Genomic DNA, 18,542 nt, shown 5'->3' with positions numbered 1-18,542 from the left:
AGAGTTATTGTAAATTTTCTTTGTGTGACCATGGTATTCTAGTTACGGTGTTCTTTAAGAGTTTTTATCTTTTAGAGTGATGTATTAAAATATTTACTGAGGAAGGGGCACCTGAGTGGCTCAGTCAGTTAAGCATCTGCCTTTGGATCAGGTCATGATCCCCAGGTCCTGGGATGGAACCTCGGGTTGGGTTCCCTGCTCAACCGGGAGCCTGCTTCTCTCTCTCCCTCTGACTCTGGCTCTCAAAAAAGAAATAATTCCCGAGGGAATGAAATGAAGTCTGGGATTTGCTTCAAATCTATACAAGAGGGGCGGTGTGGGGGCAGGACATAAGTGAAGCTGGATTTCCACCAGCTAATAATCCCTGAAGCTGGGTGATGGGGACATGGAGTTCATCGTACCATCCTGTCTACTTTTGTTGATGTTTTTGATTTTCCATAACAAAAAGTACTTTTTTAGTGAGTAGTATTACACTGTGGGTACCTTTCTGAGGCTTGCTTTTTCGTGTTTTTTTTTTTTTAGATTTTATTTATTTATTTGACAGACGGAGATCACAAGTAGGCAGACAGGCAGATAGAGACAGAGCAAGGGAAGCAGGCTCCCCTGCTGAGCAGAGAGCCCGAAGTGGGGCTTGGTCCCAGGACCCTGAAATCATGACCTGAGCTGAAGGCAGAGGTTTAACCCACTGAGCCACCCAGGTGCCCCTTTTCTTTCTTTTTTAAAGATTTTATTTATTGGTCAAAGAAAGAGAGCACAAGCAAGGGGAGCTGCAGGCAGAGGGAGAAGCAGCTCCCCACCAAGCAAAGAGCCTAATGGGGGATTTGATCCCAGGACCCTGGGATCATGACCTCAGCTGTAGGGAGATGCTTAACAACTGAGCCACCCTGGCACCCCTGAGATTGCTTTTTCATTCCGTGGTACGTTTCCAAGATTCATCCATGTTGTAACTGCAGTTCACCCAATATCCACTCCTGTGCAGTCTTCCCTTGTATGAATATAGCATGACTTTTTCACTTTGTTGACAGTGGGTATCTGAGTTGTTTTCATTTTGTTTTGCTCTTTGTTCTTTTTTTTTCTTCTATTACAAACCATCCAGCTATGAACATTTTTGCACATGTCTTCTGGGACAAGTGTACATCCATTTCTTTCTTTTTTTAAGATTTATTTGTTTAGGGGCGCCTGGGTGGCTCAGTGGGTTAAGCCGCTGCCTTCGGCTCAGGTCATGATCTCAGGGTCCTGGGATCGAGTCCCGCATTGGGCTCTCTGCTCAGCAGGGAGCCTGCTTCCCTCTCTCTCTCTCTGCCTGCCTCTCCATCTACTTGTGATTTCTCTCTGTCAAATAAATAAATACAATCTTTAAAAAAATAAAAAAAATAAAAGATTTATTTGTTTATTTGAGAGAGAGAGCAAGTGGCGGAAGGGACAAAGAGAGAAAGGAAGGAGAGAATCCCAAGCAGACTCCATGTTGAGCACCGAGCCTGACACAGGGTTCGATCTCATGACCCATTAGATCAGAACTGGAGCCAAAATTGGGTCAAAAGCTTAACTGACTGAGCCTCCCAGGCACCCCCGTGCATTTCTTTAGTATATCCGGAGCTGGGAGTGGAATCGCTGTGCCATGGGTAGACATTTACCAAGGAATGCCAGTTCATCTTCCAAAGCGTACCAAGTTACAACTCTGCCTCTGTTTTTCGCTCCCCGTTCCTGCCGACCCTCGGTATTTTCAGGCTTCTTAACCTTGGTCCTACTGTCGAGGGCGTGGTGGTATTTCAGGTGTTGTTGTTTATTTCTTTCTTTTTTTATTTATTTGACACACAGAGAGATCACAAGTAGGCTGAGAGGCAGGCAGAGAGAGAGGGAGAAGCAGGCTCTTGGCCAAGCAGAGAGGCCGATGAGGGATCCCAGGACCCTGAGACCGACTGGAAGGCAGAGGCATAACCCACTGAGCCACCCAAGTGCACCTCAGGTGGTCTTAATTAGGAGCAGGTTTTCATACACTTATTGGACGCTGATTCCGTGATTGCTTTTTCATGTCTTCTGCCTACTTTCTATCGAGTCAGCAGTGGTTTCTTTATCAAAGCTTTTTTTTTTTTTAAGATTTTATTTATTTATTTGACAGAGATCACAAGTAGGCAGAGAGGCAGGCAGAGGGAGGAGGAAGCAGGCTCCCCGCTGAGCAGAGAGCCTGATGTAGGGCTCGATCCTAGGACCCTGGGATCATGACCTGAGCCAGGGCAGAGGCTTTAACCCACTGAGCCACCCAGGCGCCCTCGGAGCTCTTTATATATTCTGAATACCAATCTTTTGAGAGGCCATATAGTATAACCAGTGAGCCAGACAGTCAAGTTCAAATCCTGATTCTGGAACTGTGAGAGCCCAGGAAAAGCACTCCACTCCTCTGTGCCTCAGCCTTCTCATCTGCTCTTTGTGTCCCCGACCAGAGAATTCCTATGTTGAAGCCCTAACTCCCCCCCCCCCCCCCCTATGATGGTTTTAAGATAGGGGCCTTTAAGGAGGAGATTAGGTTTGCAAGAGCCCTTGAGGGCGGGACCTCCCCTCCCCCTCAAGATGGGACCTTTAGAAGCAGAGTTAGAGACAGGGGAGCTTGCGTTCGCAGCTGGCTCTCTCCACCTCGGGAAGGCGCAGCACGAAGGAGGCCGCAGCACGAAGGAGGCCGCTGGCCAGCCTGGAAGAGCGCTCCCGCCAGAACCTAACCAGAACCTGACGCCCTGATCTGGGAGTCTCGGGCTCCAGCCCTTCATACATAAGTGTCTGCCCCCATCCGTGGTAATTCCCCCAGCAGCTAGAGCTGACTGACGTCCCTCTCAAGGTTTACCCCAAGATTAGATATTTGTGAAGCGCCAAGCGCGGAGCCTGGTGCAAAATGTTAAGTAGCAAGCATTTGCTCTGTATTACCTGTGTAAGGTATCTGCTGTCCGCAGGAGTGGGGCTTTTCATTTTCATGATAGTGTTTTGTTTTGTTTTAAGAGATTTACTTATTTATTAGAGAGAGTGTGCAAGAGCTGGTGAGGCCACTGGGGAGCAGTGGGAGAGGGAGGGAAGCAGTCTCCCCGCTGAACCTAAAGCCCACATGGGGCTCCGTCCCACAACCCCGAGATCACGAGCTGAACTGAAATCAAGCGTCTGCCGCTCAGCTGACTGAGCCACCCAGGTGCTCCTCATGATAGTGTCTTAGGTAGTTTTGCTTTTTTTTTTTTTTTAATGGCTCAGGGGCAGCCTTAACTTGCTGAAGCAGGAACAATCTCTACTCTACGGATTAGGTGAGGAGGCGTGGCGGGGTGGGGGTGGGGTAGGGGTAGACCCAGAGTAAATTGGCACCTGAATCCTTAACTCCACGACTGTGTGGGATCTCCTACTCCCACATTCCGGCTGGTGCACAGTTGCAGAAATCATGCCAGCCAAATTGGGAAGGTTTCTTTTGGTTGCTAGCGACAAAAAAAGACAATTAAGTGGAAATTGAAACTGGGAAAAAGAGAGGAGGAGAATTTGTTGGCTCCTTTAATGTCAGTCTGGTTTCAAGCGCATCCGGATCGAAGGATTCTATATGCTCATGGGAATCTTTCTCTCTGCGTGGCCTGGCGCTGCTTCGTTCAGCGGTTCTCTGGCCGGTATCCCGACAATGTTGCCAAGGTTCAAGGTTGAGTCTGGCCGCTTCGGGTTTTCATCCCACCAGCCTAGTGGTCCCAGGGAAAGAGAAGCCCTGCCCTGAGTCCCCCGGGATGAACAGGGAAGGGGCGTGGCCAGGAATGTGCTTCTCTGATTGGCTACTTTGGGTCAAACTCTCCGCCCTGGAGCCAGGGGGCGGGGCCATCCCTCCAGGAGACTCAGAGCTTGAGAATAAGGGATCCGTGGATCCCCAAAACATAATGGGGGTGCTGATTCCAGAGGAAGAGGTAGGGGTCGCTGGGCTCACAAAGCAACAGACTTCCACTGCGCCGGCATCATTGCGTTTTTCTTAGGTTCGTCCAGGAAGACAAGCTTATTTGGGACCCTGGGTGTAAGACATGTGGGAAGCGATCAAGAGAACTCTTGTTTGTGGGATGTGACCAGAGCCTGGCGACAAGGCAGGCGTCGGGAAGCTAGGACAAGCAGCAGCCAGCAGGGACCTGCCCACGAAGGCCAAGAAGGGCCGCCGGGTGGCAGTGGAATGATCTGGGATCACAGCGAGTTGTTTCCTGCTCACTGCAAGATGTCAGGCAGGTTTTATTCAATCAATGCCCGGTAGAGGGGAGAGGGCTGTGACCTCAACAGGTGGGAAATGTGTAGAGCAGGGTGGCAGGAGTGGCTGTGGAAATGGCAACAGCCAGAGGTGATCTGTCACAGTCTGGGGGATGGGCCCCCAGACGTAGTCCCAGCAGCTCATGTTTACTGAGTACCAGTGCTGCTCGGAACATGTCCCACAGATAAACTTGTTCGATTCTCCCAACAACGCACTGAGGTCAATCCTATTACTGCTCCCGCTGTAGAGATGAGGAAACTGAGGTGCAGAGAGCTTAAGTGACTTGCCCAGGACACACTGTGCTAAGTGGCAGAGTCTAGATTTGAACCCTGGCCCTTCAGCTCCTACCCTGGCAGATGCTCCAAACCACTGTCACCTGCCTCACATGACAGAGGTGGAGGGCTGGGGATGGCCTGGGCACTTCTACAGGAAGACATCTTGTTTTATAACCCCTTTCCGGTGGCCACACAGCTGGGGGCTCAGACATTATCTGTTGATCTGTTTGGAGGGAAGGACACCAGAGGACTAAGTACTGTCCCTTGCCACAGAGGTGACAAGGTTCTGTCCGTGCAGGAGACACACGCCCCACCCCCACCCGGGGAGGATGGAAGTCTGCTGGGACCCAAACTGGTGAGTTTCTGGCCTCTCAGAACCTACTTCTTTTTTTTTTTTTTTTAAGATTATTTATTTATTTATTCAACAGACAGAGATCACAAGTAGGCAGAGAGGCAGGCAGAGAGAGAGAGAGAGAGAGGAGGAAGCAGGCTCCCGGCTGAGCAGAGAGCCCGATGTGGGGCTCGATCCCAGGACCCTGGGATCATGACCTGAGCCGAAGGCAGAGGCTTTAACCCACTGAGCCACCCAGGCGTCCCTCAGAACCTACTTCTAATGTTTTTTCCAATGGCTCCTTCTTCCTCTGGGGGAAACACTACTCCACTGGACCCCGAGCTTCGTGGGGCTAGGGTCGGGGTCACGGTCACTGATGGGACTGGCTCCCAACCCAGGGCCAGTAGGAGCAGAGTGGATTGTCCACAGTCAGCCCTGTGTGGGGCGGGCAGGCTGAGGTCTGCTTTGTCGGGGAAGGGGGGAGACAGGGTCCTGGTGGCTCAGAAGGAGTGAGCCCCAGGGGCCCCGGGGGACTGAGCAGCTACAGGGCAGAGAAAAGGGTGCAGAGCGAAGTACAGGGAGGCATGGCCAAGACCAAAGGTGCAGGGAGAGACAGCCACACAGAAAGACCAAAACACACCACAGGAAGACAAAAGGAGACAAGAGAGATGGACAGAGTTGGAGGCAGAGATAGATACGATGGGAGAGAGAGAAACTGGCAGATGGGGGCACCTGGGTGGCTCAGTGGGTTAAGCCTCTGCCTTCGGCTCAGGTCATGATCCCGGGGTCCTGGGATCGAGCCCCGCATGGGGCTCTCTGCTCAGCCGGGAGCCTGCTTCCTCCTCTCTCTCTCTCTCTGCCTGCCTCTCTGCCTACTTGTGATCTCTGTCAAATAAATAAATAAAATCTTAAAAAAAAAAAAAGAAACTGGCAGATGGAGAGACAGGGAGAAATGGAGACGCAGGGTCAGTGTGCCACCCCTCCCTGCCCCCCACACCCCCAACCCCGCAGAGGGAGAGGCAGGGGCAAGATGGCAGAAACACACCCCCACACTGACCTCTTTCCAGGCCCTCTCTCAGGGTTGGCCAGTCCTCCCTCAGCTCTGCCCGCCTTCCCTCTTGCTGTGGGCCAAGCCCATTAAGCTTCCACCCTGGCCACAACTGAAGGCCCCACGCCCTGGGGAGGAAACCACTGCAGAGGCGTCCCCTGCTCCGTGGCACCCCAAACCATCAATTAGTATTAACAAGGGCCAGCTCCCCGTGGCCTAAAGACCCCCATTGGGGCTCAGATGGAGGGGAAGCTCCGCCCCTGTGAGTCAGGAGGTTAAAGAGCCTGAGGCCAGGCTCTGAGTGCAGACTGTCCGGATGGCGTGTGGCAGCGGACGGGTCACCATCCAGCTGGTGGACGAAGAGGCAGCGCCCGGAACCAGAGGCCCGAAGCCCTTTCGGGGCCAGAGATTCGAGGCCATCCGAGCAGCCTGCCTGGAGGAGGGGATCCTGTTCCGAGATCCCTACTTCCCTGCTGGCCCTGATGCCCTTGGCTACGATGAGCTGGGGCCAGACTCGGAGAAGGCGAAAGGGGTGGAATGGAAGAGACCCCATGTAATGTGTGGCTGGGGGCTGTGGGGGCTGGGCTCCTGGGTCTGAGGGAGGAGGGGCTGGGGGGGGGGCTGGGCTCCTGGGTCTGAGGAAGGAGGGGGCTGTGGGGGGGCTGGGCCCCTGGATCTGAGGGAGGAGGGGCTGGGGGCTGGGCTCCTGGGTCTGAGGGAGGAGGGGGCTGTGGGGGGGCTGGGCCCCTGTTTCTGAGGGAGGAGGGGCTGGGGGCTGGGCTCCTGGGTCTGAGGGAGGAGGGGCTGGGGGCCTGGATGTGAAGAGGAGGGCTGAGAGTTCTGACTGTGGGGTCTGGAGAAGCCCAGATGCCTGCCCACAGGCTTTACAAGCCTCTCTTGGGGTTGGAGGTGCTCATTACTCTGGAGCAGTGAGGGCAGGAGGGGACCCAGGCGTTGGACCTCTCAGTCGCTCCTTCTCTCCTTTTCCTGGCTGAGGCCCGGACTCTCCCCATGCCCCCCAGGAGTTTTGCGCTGAGCCCCAGTTCATCTGTGAGGACATGAGCCGAACAGATGTGTGTCAGGGGCGCCTAGGTAAGACCCCAGAACCCATCCTGGGCTCCCAGATCTGGCAGAGGCTGTAGCTGGGCTCCTGCAGCTCGGCGGCCCCTGGGTCCACCCCTCAGACTCTCCTCTCCCCAGGGGAGACCCAGTCTCCCCCTTTCCATCCTTAACCCGTCCTCGGCCTTCCTCCCAGGTAACTGCTGGTTTCTTGCGGCTGCTGCCTCCCTCACTCTGTATCCCCGACTCCTGTGCCGGGTGGTCCCCCCTGGACAGGGTTTCCAAGATGACTATGCAGGTGTCTTCCATTTCCAGGTAAAGATCCTTGGTTTGTGCCTCCATATCCCCCATGGGACCACAGATCTCCTAGTTGGCTTGGTTGCCTGGGGGCTGTAATTCTCAGACTGGTGCAGTAGGGCTGGGGGTCAGAGGATGGGGTCCAGGCACAGTTGCGAGCTGGGAGCCAAGCCTGCACCCTGCCCTTCTCCCACCAGCTCTGGCAGTTTGGCCGCTGGGTGGATGTTGTGGTGGACGACAGGCTGCCGGTGCGTGAAGGGAAGCTGATGTTTGTGCGCTCGCATCAGAGGAACGAGTTCTGGGCCCCGCTGCTGGAGAAGGCCTATGCCAAGTAAGGACTCTGGAACACCTGCCCAGCCGGCAAGGGAACCCCAGAGACCCCCAGCTTCTGGGATCCTCTAGACACCCTTCCAGGGGTCCTGCACCAAGTCACGGTGCTCAGGACCTTAATGTCACACCATCCCCTGAGGACCTCCCTCCAAATCCTAGACACTTCCCTTTCCCTAGAGGCACGTTCCTAGAGACCCACGATACTCACAGTCCAGGAGCCTGAAATCTCATCTCTCAGGCCCCGGAATCGCTAAACCCAAGATTTATCCCCTTGGGGGCCTGTAATCTCAGAAGCTCTCTCCTGATCCATTGAGAAACCCAAAGCATCTCCCAAATTTTTAAGATTTTATTTTTTTATTTTTTTTTAAGATTTTATTTATTTATTTGACAGAGAGAGAGATCACAAGTAGGCAGAGAGAGAGAAAGGAGGGAGCAGGCTCCCCGCTGAGCAGAGAGCCCGATGCGGGACTCGATCCCAGGACCCCGAGATCATGACCCGAGCTGAAGGCAGCGGCCCAAACCACTGAGCCACCCAGGCACGCGAGAGAGAGAGAGAGAGAGAGAGAGAGAGAGAGAGAGAGAGAGAGAAAGAGAGAGAGAAAGAAAGAAAGAGAACAAGTCCGGGGCAGGGGAGCACAGAGAAGCAGACTCCCTGCTGAGCAGGAAGACCAACACGGGGCTCCATCCCAGGACCCTGAGCTCATGACCTGAGCCAGAGACAGGCGCTTAACTTACTGAGCCCCCGCCAGGCACCCCACACCTCTCAAATATGACTGTAATCCCTGGAAACTTCGATTTTTGCTTTTCTCCATCCCGAGGCTCTGAAATCCCTGACAAGTGCACAGAGATTACCCCCAAAGCAGGCATCTCCCGGAGACTCAGAGTTTCAGAGATAGCCCCAGGATGCCCAGAATTCTGACGGAGTTCTCCTGTGATCCCCCCAAATGCCCAGTCCTAATGGCCCAGGGACCACAGGCCTGATTTCCAAGGGCTTCCAGAGTGAACCGCAGGCCACCTCAGGAGTCTGCAAATGTCAGGGATAATCCCCAGGCCCCCCATGCCCCGGGCCAGAGGCCCCCAGATCCCAGGGGTGTGTGTGAGATGCTCATGCAGGCCTCAGACACTCCCCCAACACCTGCTTCCTCAGGCTCCACGGTTCCTATGAGGTGATGCGAGGCGGCCACATGAATGAGGCTTTTGTAGACTTCACAGGCGGCGTGGGCGAGGTGCTCTACCTGAGGCAAGACATCCCAGGGCTCTTCTCTGCCGTGCGCCATGCCCTGGCCAAGGAGTCCCTCGTGGGAGCCACCGCCCTGGTGAGAGCCTGACTGGCACCGAGACCCCCACCAGGGCCAGAGCACAGTCAGGGCTGCAGTGGGGAGGTGGCCTGTGTCCTCCTGTCTGTGTTCATTGTTGGCTAGTACCCCCACCCATCAAACTCGAGCAAGTCAAAGGCGATTTATTTGCTCTCAATAAACAAGCTTCAGGCATAGCTGAATCCAGGTGCTTAGCAGATGTGGAGAATGTGTTTTTTCTATTCCTTGTTCTGGGTTAGCTTCACTCCTGGGCAGGCATTCCCTTCATGGCCACAAAAGGGGCCCCCACAGCTGCAGGGGCCCTCCTACCACCCCTCAGTAGTTTAAAAAAAAATGGCAAAGCTTCTTTCTGAGAATTTCAGCAGAAGGCCTAGAATAGATTTCCACAGGCTCGGCTGGAGTCCCGCGTTCATCTGTGACCCAGTCGCATGCTCAATTGTTCACTGAGTTGGTCTAACTCCTTCGCTTCTTCTTTGCTTAATCCTGTGCTCACTGACTGACTCCCTGTCCTTCATGTTTCTCTGCCTCTTTTGGTCCACCTGCCTGTTCTGCGTCTCTGTTCCCTTCACGTATTTTTGTCTTTTCTCCATCTTCCTCTCTCGCCTTCACTCACCAATCCTTTGCCCTTTCGGAGCCCCATGTCTTTCAGTTGGGAGCTTTGGTGGCAGGAGGCTGGGGTGAGGGGAGGTGAGGGGCAGAGAAGAGCAGCCACGCTTGTGTCCCCCACCATGACCTCACCGTCCCCTGCCCTCTACTCAGAGCGATCGGGGTGAGTACCGCACAGAAGATGGGTTGGTGAAGGGACACGCGTACTCCGTCACGGGCACGTACAAGGTGAGTATCCCCCACGAGCGGGCTGCAGGGGGGCCCCAGAACCACCCCCACTGACCATGCTGCCCTCAGGTGACCCTGGGCTTCACCAAGGTGCGGCTGCTGCGGCTCCGGAACCCATGGGGCCGTGTGGAGTGGACTGGGGCCTGGAGCGACAGGTAGGATGGATTTGGGGGAGAGGATCAGGTCGGGGAGCTCAGACCCCCCCCGCCCAGTCCTCACAACCCCATCTCCCCAGCTGCCCGCGCTGGGACGCGCTCCCTGCAGAGTGGCGAGAGGCCCTGCTGGTGAAAAAGGAGGATGGCGAGTTCTGGTGAGTGGTCCAAGGTCCCCGCCCACCTCTGGACCAGCCCCAGGCCAAAGGGGTGCACGGAGGGGGCGAGGCCTGCTTGAAGGGATAGGGGATGGGGTCATAGAAACTGTCCTTGTGGTGGTAACTTTGGGGTTGCGCTCTATTTGGGGGAGTTGATTAGCAGCAATATTAGGGGAACTGGGAGGCGCAGTAATTTTTGGAGGGTTGAAGGGGGTGGGTAATTGGGGGAGGCTTGGTGACATCTGGGACATTTCTGTGTGTTTGGTGCTGCTGAGGGGCTGAAGGATGCTTGTTGGAAGTTGAAAGTCTGAGGGTCTTGATATTTGGGGGCTGAAGACAATTTGACAATAGGTGGGGGGAGTGTGTGGGTCTTGACTATACATGGGGCATTTCTGGGGACTTGGAGAAATCGTGGGGGGTGGGGCTGGAGGGCGCTGGGATCTGGAGGCCATTTCTGGAGACAGGGTACTATTTGGCAGACAGAGGGGTACTTGGTGATGATTAGAGAACTTGGGGATTGTGACTTGGGGGTCATTCTGGGGTCCTGAGATGTCTGGGAGACTGGAGCCCTGGGGAGAGTCTGACCGCCCACCCCTGTGCAGGATGGAGCTGAAGGACTTCCTCCGCCACTTCAACACCGTCCAGATCTGCTCGCTGAGCCCAGAGGTGCTAGGCCCCAGCCCCGCTGGAGGCGGCTGGCACATCCACATCTTCCAAGGCCGCTGGGTGCGTGGTTTCAACTCTGGCGGGAGCCTTCCCGGCACCGGTGAGGCCTGGGGGATGCCTGGCAGGGGAGAGGGTGGGCTGTGGCAGGCCGGGGTACCCCATTTCTTTCTTTTCTGTTAGAAACCTTCTGGACCAACCCCCAGTTCCGACTGACGCTGCTGGAGCCTGATGAGGAGGAAGATGATGATGAGGAGGGGCCTTGGGGGGGCTGGGGGGCAGCAGGAGCGTGGGGCCCGGCCAGGGGGGGGCGCATCCCCAAGTGCACTGTCCTTCTGTCACTCATCCAGCGTAATCGGCGGCGCCTGAGGGCTCAGGGCCTCACCTACCTCACTGTGGGCTTCCACGTGTTCCAGGTGGGACCCCGGGGCTGGGCGGGAGCAGCGGGGACAGGGAGCCACGGAGGGGGCTGGGAAAGCCCGGGGCGTGGGGCTCAGAGACTGGAGCGAGAGGGCTGGGGGAACTAGGCGAGGGTTCAGGGAGAAACTGAGGTCGGGAGGGCGCAGAGAGCGCCGGGGGTCCGTTAGCAGTGCAGCGGAGAGTCCGAGGCGCTGAGAACCAGGGAGGGGGGCTGCGGAGCAGAGAGGGGCCGTGGGGGCACCAATGGGAGGGGGTCCAGCAGGTCGGGGACGGGGGCCAGGGGGAAGGGGAAGAAAAGCAAAGGAGGTGTGGAGGGGACTCTGAAGGGTGGCCGCCACCGCCGTGGGCCCTCACCCTCTTGCTCTTGCTTCTTCCAGATCCCAGAGGAGGTGGGTCTCCGTGGGGACCCCGGGCGCAGGTTCACCGGGCTGCCGGGGGGCTCGGCCAGGCGGTGGCGTGGCGGAGTGGGGAGGGCGAGGCCAGGCGGGAGCAGCTGCGGGCGGGCGGGCGGGTGGGAGCTGGAGCTCAGCGCCCCTGCCCGCAGCTGCTGGGCCTGTGGGACTCCCCGCGCAGCCGCGAGCTCCTGCCGGGCCTGCTGCGCGCTGACCGCTCGCCCTTCTGCGCCCGCCGCGACGTGAGCCGCCGCTGCCGCCTGCGCCCCGGCCACTACCTGGTGGTGCCCAGCGCCGCCCACGCCGGCGACGAGGCCGACTTCACGCTGCGCGTCTTCTCAGAGCGCCGTCACACCGCTGTGTGAGCCGGGGTGTCCCAGACCCGCCCCCTCGGGGTTCCCCTGACCGGAGCCCCAGGACCTCGGGACATCCCTCTTCCCCAAGGGGATTGGCCCGGGGACCTACCCCCGACTCCCCGACTCCCCTTGTCATTGGCAGGGAGATTGATGACGTCATCAGCGCCGACCTGCAGGCCCTCATGGTGCGGGGCTGCCAGAGTGGGGGATGGGGGGCGGGGGGCGGGTAGAGGTCTGCTCCGCCCTCACTGAACTCCCCCTGCCCACAGGTCCCGTACATGCCTCTGGAACTGGGGCTAGAGCAGCTGTTTCAGGAATTGGCAGGAGAGGTGAGGGGGCCGGGCCAGGGCTAATAGGGGTTCACCCTTCCTCTGGGGGCCCCTTCCTTATCCTGGGGTGTGTGTGTGTCTCATTTTGCTTTAGTTTCTCTCTGTGCTTAAATCTCCTCTTTACTCTCAAAATGCTCACTGCTCATCCCTGCCTCAGGGCCTTTGCTCTCTCTGTGCCTCTGCCTGGACTGCCTTCTCCTTGTCCCCTGCCCTGGCTATGGCCTCGTCTTTCTCCTGTGGGATTTCCTGGAATCTCTGGGATTCTCCCCCAGGATGGTCAGCTGCATGCTGGCTGTGGACTCCCACAGCCCAGTGCTTCCCCCCTGCAGCCCTGACTGCTCTGGGGACAGGTGTCTCTCTCCCCCTGGACCATGAGTACTGTCTCTGCTGTGTCCCCAGCACCGCCCAGCAGGCTAAAGGGGCTGTGTCGAATGGCTGCCTGAGTGAGTAGCCTCACCACTGGCTTTCTCCTTGACCAGGAGGAAGCACTCAGCGCCTCTCAGCTCCAGACCTTATTAAGTATTGCCCTGGAGCCTGGTGAGTTGCAGATGGGGGCGGACCCCACGGAGCCCCCTAGGTGTGTCAATCCATGATGCCGAGGGGAGTCAGGCCACGGGAGCCCTGCACTCAGCCTGACAGTGTCTTCCCACAACATGTGGATCCTGTGGCAGGACTCAGGGCCAAGGCCATGACCACCCATAAGACCTCCCTTTCTCTCAGGGAGGCAGGGAGTGTAGCTTCCATGAGGGGACTTGGAACCCCCTTGCCTGGGCTCAGATCCCAGTGACGGTTAACACGCAGGAAGTACTGGGGTTTTTCTGTTTCCTGTAGCCAGGGCCCATGCCCGGACCTCCGCCCGGACCTCTGCCGAGATTGGGCTCAGGACCTGTGAGCAGCTGCTGTGCTGTTTTGGGGTATACGAAGGGGACAGTGTCTGGGTAGAGAGGGTGGGGATGTTGGGGCCTCTGTCCCCCTCCTGGGGATATGGATTTTAACCAGCTGCCTCCTCCCCAGAACGGACAGAGCCTCACCCTGCATCACTTCCAGCAGCTCTGGGGCCATCTCCTGGAGTGGCAGGTAAGGTCGGAAGTTTTTGGGGGGGGCACCTCCTCCAGGAAGGTGAAGCACTGTTACTAGTCAGGACATAGGTGCTCTGCTAACTAGCAGGATCCCAGGGGAGAACGTGGGCCGCATCCACCTTGAGGGACAGCTTGGAGGGATCTGGCTGGGAAGCCCTTGCTGCATCTGCCCTTCTGTGGTCCCTTCGGGGCACTAAATAGCTTGGGGATGGAAAGCACAGGTTCTGGTCTGGGGTTGAAGTCCTAGCTCCCGGCTCAGCCCCTCTCTGGGTGTGTGAACTCAGGCAAGTCACCTCCCCTCTGAGAGGCCTTTGCTAGTGGGAGGCATTCATTCCCACTGCCCTGGGTCCTGGGGAGGAGGAAAGGGTCCAAGCCTCCCTGTACTGGTGAGCAGTAAGCTGCTGTTTGCTGAGCCCTCACGGAGCTCCTTGTGGGTAGAATCTCAGCTTGTCCTCACGACCCTATTCTAGCTGTTACTACTATTCCCATTTTAGAGACTGTGAGGTGGGCTCAGAGAGGCAGAGCTGCTTGCCCAGGGCACCAGGCCAGGAAGAAAGGGAGCTGGGGTGGGAACCAAGGCTGACTGGCCTCCTAGGGAGGGCCAGGAGTTGGGACTGACCTATAGCTCCTGACCCAGGCCACATTCAACAAGTTCGATGAGGATGCCTCTGGAACCATGAACTCCTATGAACTGAGGCTGGCACTGAATGCGGCAGGTATGGCGGGGGCAGGGGTGGGGGTGGGGTAGGGTGTCTGGGGACAGGCTGTGCTCCCCCTCCGATGCTCTGTGCTCTGCTCACCCATCGCCAGTCTCGAAGCCCACGTAGTTTGTTACCAGCTCTTGCCGGGGCCAGGGGCAGGGGTGGTGGAGGGGTGGTGGTGGTGGTGCAGGCACTCAGCTCCCGACTGTGTGCAGAGGGCCCAGAGGGCCCCGGGAAGGGTTTCAGAAAGGAGGTAGGACAGTCCCCTCCGTCTGTGTGGCACAAAATCCTCCCAGGGGGCGGAGCCAGGGAGCAAAGCTTTTCCTGGGCTCCCTAGCAAGTTGAGTCCACGCATGGAGGGGCTGGGACTGGAAGGGGCTCCCAGTCCCCCAGCCCCGATCCCAGGGCTCCTCCGACAAGGGGAGGTGGGAGGCTGCCACCTGGCGGGAGGCTGCTGCCTTGCTGTTCCCCAGTCTGAGAAGCCCAGAGGGAGCGAGAATGTTGGGAGGTGTGGCAGACGGGCAGACACGGAGTCCCAGGTGCACAGCAGCAGAGGCAAGAGGGTGAGGGCCGATGGAAAGCTGCCACCACTTGTCGGGGTTACTGGGCACCTGGTGCACATTCTTGGCATTCTTCCAGGCAGGAGACTGAGGAAATGCTCTTAGAGTGGGGTGGGGTCCTGGCGGTACAGACAGACAAGCAGAATGTCTGTGTCAGATGGTCAACTATGGAGGAAAGAGAAGGGGGGTGGCGGGGGAGGGGCTTGTGGCCAGAGGCACAGTTCTCAGGGAAGGACCCAGGTACTGTTTGAGCAGACCTGATGGAAGGGGACTGAGTCTAGGGGACATGGTGGCAGGTGTAGTCTTGACAGAAGGAACAGCTAGTACAAAGGCCCTGAGGTGAGAGCATGAGCCCCGCTGGAACAGCTTCAGGGTGCCAGGTCTTGGAAATGAGGCTAGTGTGGCTGGTGGACGGAGGGTGGTCACAGATGAGAGATCAGTGGAGGGAGGCAGTAAAGCCCCATGAGGTCTCGTGAGCATCTAGGGTCTTTAAAACAAATTTTTTTCTTTAATGTGTATGAGAGTGAGGAGGATGAGGCAGGTCCAGCGTCAGGGTGTGAGGATGGCCAGAGGACAGGGACACACTGTGTAAGGGGGAGGACCAGGGAGTAGACCAGCAGGAAGCAAGCTCCAGAGCCCTGGATGTGGGGGACAGATCAGTGCGGGGGACTGGCAAAGATGACCTGCCGCCCCTCAGCCATGCTCTGCACCACCAGCCTCCCCCAAACCCCTGCTCTGCTCCAGGCTGTGCCGGCTGAGGCTGGGGGGCCAGAGATCCCGCCCTTCCCTCCCTTGGCCTCCAAGGACAGTGACCGCTCAGAGGCATCAGGGCAGGCATTGGGGCTGCAGGTGAAGAGTGGGGGCGCTCCCTGCTTGGAGGCTTCCCGGAGGGGCCAGGGTAAGAGGAGTAGCAGTGCTCTGAGCAGAAGGAACATCGCGTGCAAGGGAGGCAAGATGGAGCACAAGGTCCAAGTGCAGGAGTTGGGGGAGGGGTGGGTGAGGTGTGGTCTGCGCAAGCTGCGCAGGCCAGCAGCCCACTAAGGACAATGAGGACAATGGGGCCCGTGGGGAGGGGTAGCTAGGAATCACAGTCACCAGGACCTACTAAACCAGGTGAGGGATTTCCTGGGTACGGGAGGATCCCAGCCAGGAGCCCGCACCGGGGGCGCTGAGAGTGGTCAGAAAAGCTGTGTCTGAGGTGGCAGCTGAGGGCTTCTGGGCCCGACTCGGGATGGAGGGCCTGGGAGGTCATGCGGCTAAGGCAGGGCTGCTGGCCCCAGGCTCCCCCGGCCCCCAGCAGCTAGAACAAGGCACAGACGGGACAAAGACCTAACAGCGAATGCGGGCACAGAGCAGGGCACAGGTTGGTTTGAGGCAGCAGCGGAAGCCAGGACCTTGTCCTCAGAACCGCGGATCTGGACACAGGGTCGGGGGTGCTCTCCTGCAGCCAGACTCCTGCAGGGCCTCGGAGGAGGAGCCGCTGTTTCTGGCTTTTGAAGGCCTGTTGTGATTTCTCGTCAGAGGTGATTTCTCAAGTCCAGAAATGGTCTCTGATGTGAAGGAACGGACTCCATGTGGGGCTGACACACAGGTCCAGGGGCCCGGGCCGGGCAACCCCTCCATCTAATGGCGTCCCGGCCTGGTAGGGTCAGGGCTGTCACGTGCGGAAACGGAGCGTGGAGGCGGAGGCATGAAGGGAGCTGCCCAAGGGGGGGGGGTGGGTGGGCAGACCCCCTGGGGGGGCTCATAGGCCGCTTGCCCTAGGCTTCCACCTCAACAACCAGCTGACCCAGGCCCTCACGAGCCGCTACCGGGACAGTCGTCTGCGCGTGGACTTCGAGCGCTTCGTGTCCTGTGCGGCCCAGCTCACCTGCATCTTTCGTGAGTGCTGCCTGTGGGGGGCGGTGGGGTGGGATGGACGGACTCGCACGCGCCTTGGTGGGGTGGGGGTCGCTCAACCCGCCCGCTCTGTGCAGGCCACTGCAGCCGGCACCTGGATGGAGGCGAGGGGGTCGTCTGCCTGACCCGCAGACAGGTGAGCTGGGGCTGGGGGGCTCGGGGGGCCAGGCAGGAGTCCCGGGAGAGCCCGGCCTCAAGCCAGGGGTCTTCTCTCCCCCAGTGGATAGAGGTGGCCACCTTCTCGTAGGATCTCCGCACGGAACCCCTGCGGCTCGAGGCGAAGCGCTGCCAGGAGCCCGTTCTCCTTGTCCAGCCTGGACTGGGCTTTGTTCAACAGGGTGGGGGTCTAAGCCACACCAAACCCTCTACCTGGGTCTGCTGCTCTACTGCCCTGGGAGCCGGCGGGGGCGGGGGGCAAGGTCTGGCCCCACCACTCGGCCAGGCAGGTCCCTGCCTCCATGCTCTGCCCTCCTCACCTATAAGCAGGGACAGTCCCAGCCCTTTTCTGGTGCAGGCCACACTAGTTAGCACTGGAGACAGCGCCTGACCTCAAGCAGGTGCCCCGTGGCACTGAGGTTTACACACTTGGGGGAGACAGGGATCTCCCTTGCTCAGCCTTGCTCTGGGAAGAGGTTCTCCCGTGGCTCTCCTAAGAAGCGGAGAACGAGGAGAGAGAAAGAGAACACGGTAGGAATCCTTCTTAAAAATATTACATGTTTTATTATCCTGTCCCCAGAGGGTGGTTTATCCAGAAACCGAGAAAAAAATAATCAAATCAGAATAAACTCAAAAAAGGGGGGAAGGGAGCAAAACCCATCAACTAACAGGCAGCCAGGCCGGCAGCCCACCCTCCACCTCAGGAGGGTCCCAGAGACCCATGCCCAACGACAGACAACAGAAAATTCAGTGAGGGACTGGGGGAGGGCAGCAAATCAGCTATGTCTTCATTATGAGAGCAAGAGGCGGCGAAGATATGTTGCTAGGTGAATATATATTTATATAATAAATCCGTAAGTTAATAAAGTAAATAGTAATTCTCTGAAAGTTTTTAATTCCTTTTTTTATAGTGTTTTTTTTTTTTTTTGGTGGATTTTTTGTTGTTTTGTGGTTTTTTTTTGTTTTGTTTTTTGGTCCTTAAAAAATCGGAAACACAGGTCCGGACAAAGCAAGGTGGGGGACCGGCTGGGGCTGAGAGGCTGGTCTGCCAACCCTACTCCTGTTGCAGAAAAGGGGAGGTGCAGAGTTGCACCCCCTCATCTCCTGGCAACTGCAAGTTGGGAAGAAGGGAGGGGGCGGGGTCCGCTTTCCATGTCAGGCAGCTGTGTCGCCCTCTGCTGGGCCCCTGTAGGGCCCAACGCAGGCCGGGCGGTTCCTGGACAAGGCACATAGGGCTTTGGCCTGGATGTGGGAGGCCTTGAAGGGACCTCGTGGGGAACAGGGAAGGGGCGGGCAAAAGAGGGACAAGGTGTGGAGGGCATTCCTAGGGCCTGGAGGGGACCTGTTTCGCTGTGGGAATCCACTGTCTCCTCCACATAGTTATAAAACAAAACAACACGTCTTACACATTTACCAGACCAGAAGCGTGGACCCCAAAGGTCTCCCTCACCCCCATCCAGGGGGAGGGGGCCGACTGACGGAGAGAGGGGAGAGCCTGCCCCAGCCCCTCCCTGCCCACCCCCCACCCCCAGAGAAGACTGACAGAGCGCTTTGCATAGATACAGAGTCAGAAAAACAGGACCTGGGAGGCCCCCACAGCGGGTAGAAGGGCCGAGGGCTCCCCCAGCCCCTCCTGGAGGCTGTGAGGACGGGGGTTCGGTCAGGGTTTCTCCAGCAGGGAGCCTCACAGGTCACTCTCGCCATATAGCGCTGTCGAGAAGGACTTGTAGTCGAGGGCACCAGGCACGGCGTCAGGGCCCTGGTAGGGCGCCATGCGAGCGATGCAGTACTCGGCCTGGTCCGGGGGCAGCTCTCTCCGCAGCTCCTCAGCCGTGATGAAGTTCTGGGGGTGGCAGGGTGTGACTGTGGGCCACCCCCACCCGCCCAGTCCTGGTTGCCAGGGCTTCTCTGGGCCAAGCCCCGGGGTGCCTCCGAGGTACACTGCTT

The 18,542-nt window shown here is 57.8% G+C and overlaps 2 protein-coding genes across 8 annotated transcripts in view; one reads left to right on the top strand and one right to left on the bottom strand.

Annotated features, from left to right (window-relative positions):
- Positions 1–6,210: 6,210 nt before the first annotated feature.
- Positions 6,211–17,994, top strand: CAPN12 (calpain 12; the record flags this gene model as incomplete). Its single annotated transcript, XM_082711116.1, has 20 exons — positions 6,211–6,447; positions 6,917–6,986; positions 7,150–7,268; positions 7,448–7,581; positions 8,728–8,896; positions 9,656–9,730; positions 9,800–9,885; positions 9,966–10,040; positions 10,643–10,806; positions 10,887–11,119; positions 11,653–11,876; positions 12,014–12,056; positions 12,141–12,200; positions 12,680–12,737; positions 13,032–13,114; positions 13,215–13,277; positions 13,917–13,995; positions 16,305–16,421; positions 16,517–16,575; positions 16,660–17,994. 20 exons carry the CDS (start codon positions 6,211–6,213, stop codon positions 16,684–16,686), a joined length of 2,175 nt encoding a protein of 724 aa, XP_082567242.1. The 3' UTR covers positions 16,687–17,994.
- The window catches only part of ACTN4 (actinin alpha 4), a 69,557-nt gene continuing 68,148 nt past the window's right edge, over positions 17,134–18,542 (bottom strand). For all 7 annotated transcript variants that reach the window (XM_082709116.1, XM_082709121.1, XM_082709118.1 and 4 more), the window contains one exon: positions 17,134–18,438. In XM_082709116.1, the coding sequence (XP_082565242.1) occupies positions 18,280–18,438 (159 nt within the window). In that variant the 3' untranslated portion in view covers positions 17,134–18,279. The remainder of the gene's footprint in view (positions 18,439–18,542) is intronic.

Source organism: Mustela nivalis (genome assembly GCF_964662115.1).
Source record: "Mustela nivalis genome assembly, chromosome: 18".
Taxonomy (NCBI): Eukaryota; Metazoa; Chordata; class Mammalia; order Carnivora; family Mustelidae; genus Mustela; species Mustela nivalis.
The sequence above is the reverse complement of the archived record's forward strand: the minus strand, read 5'-3'. Positions and strand labels throughout refer to the sequence as shown.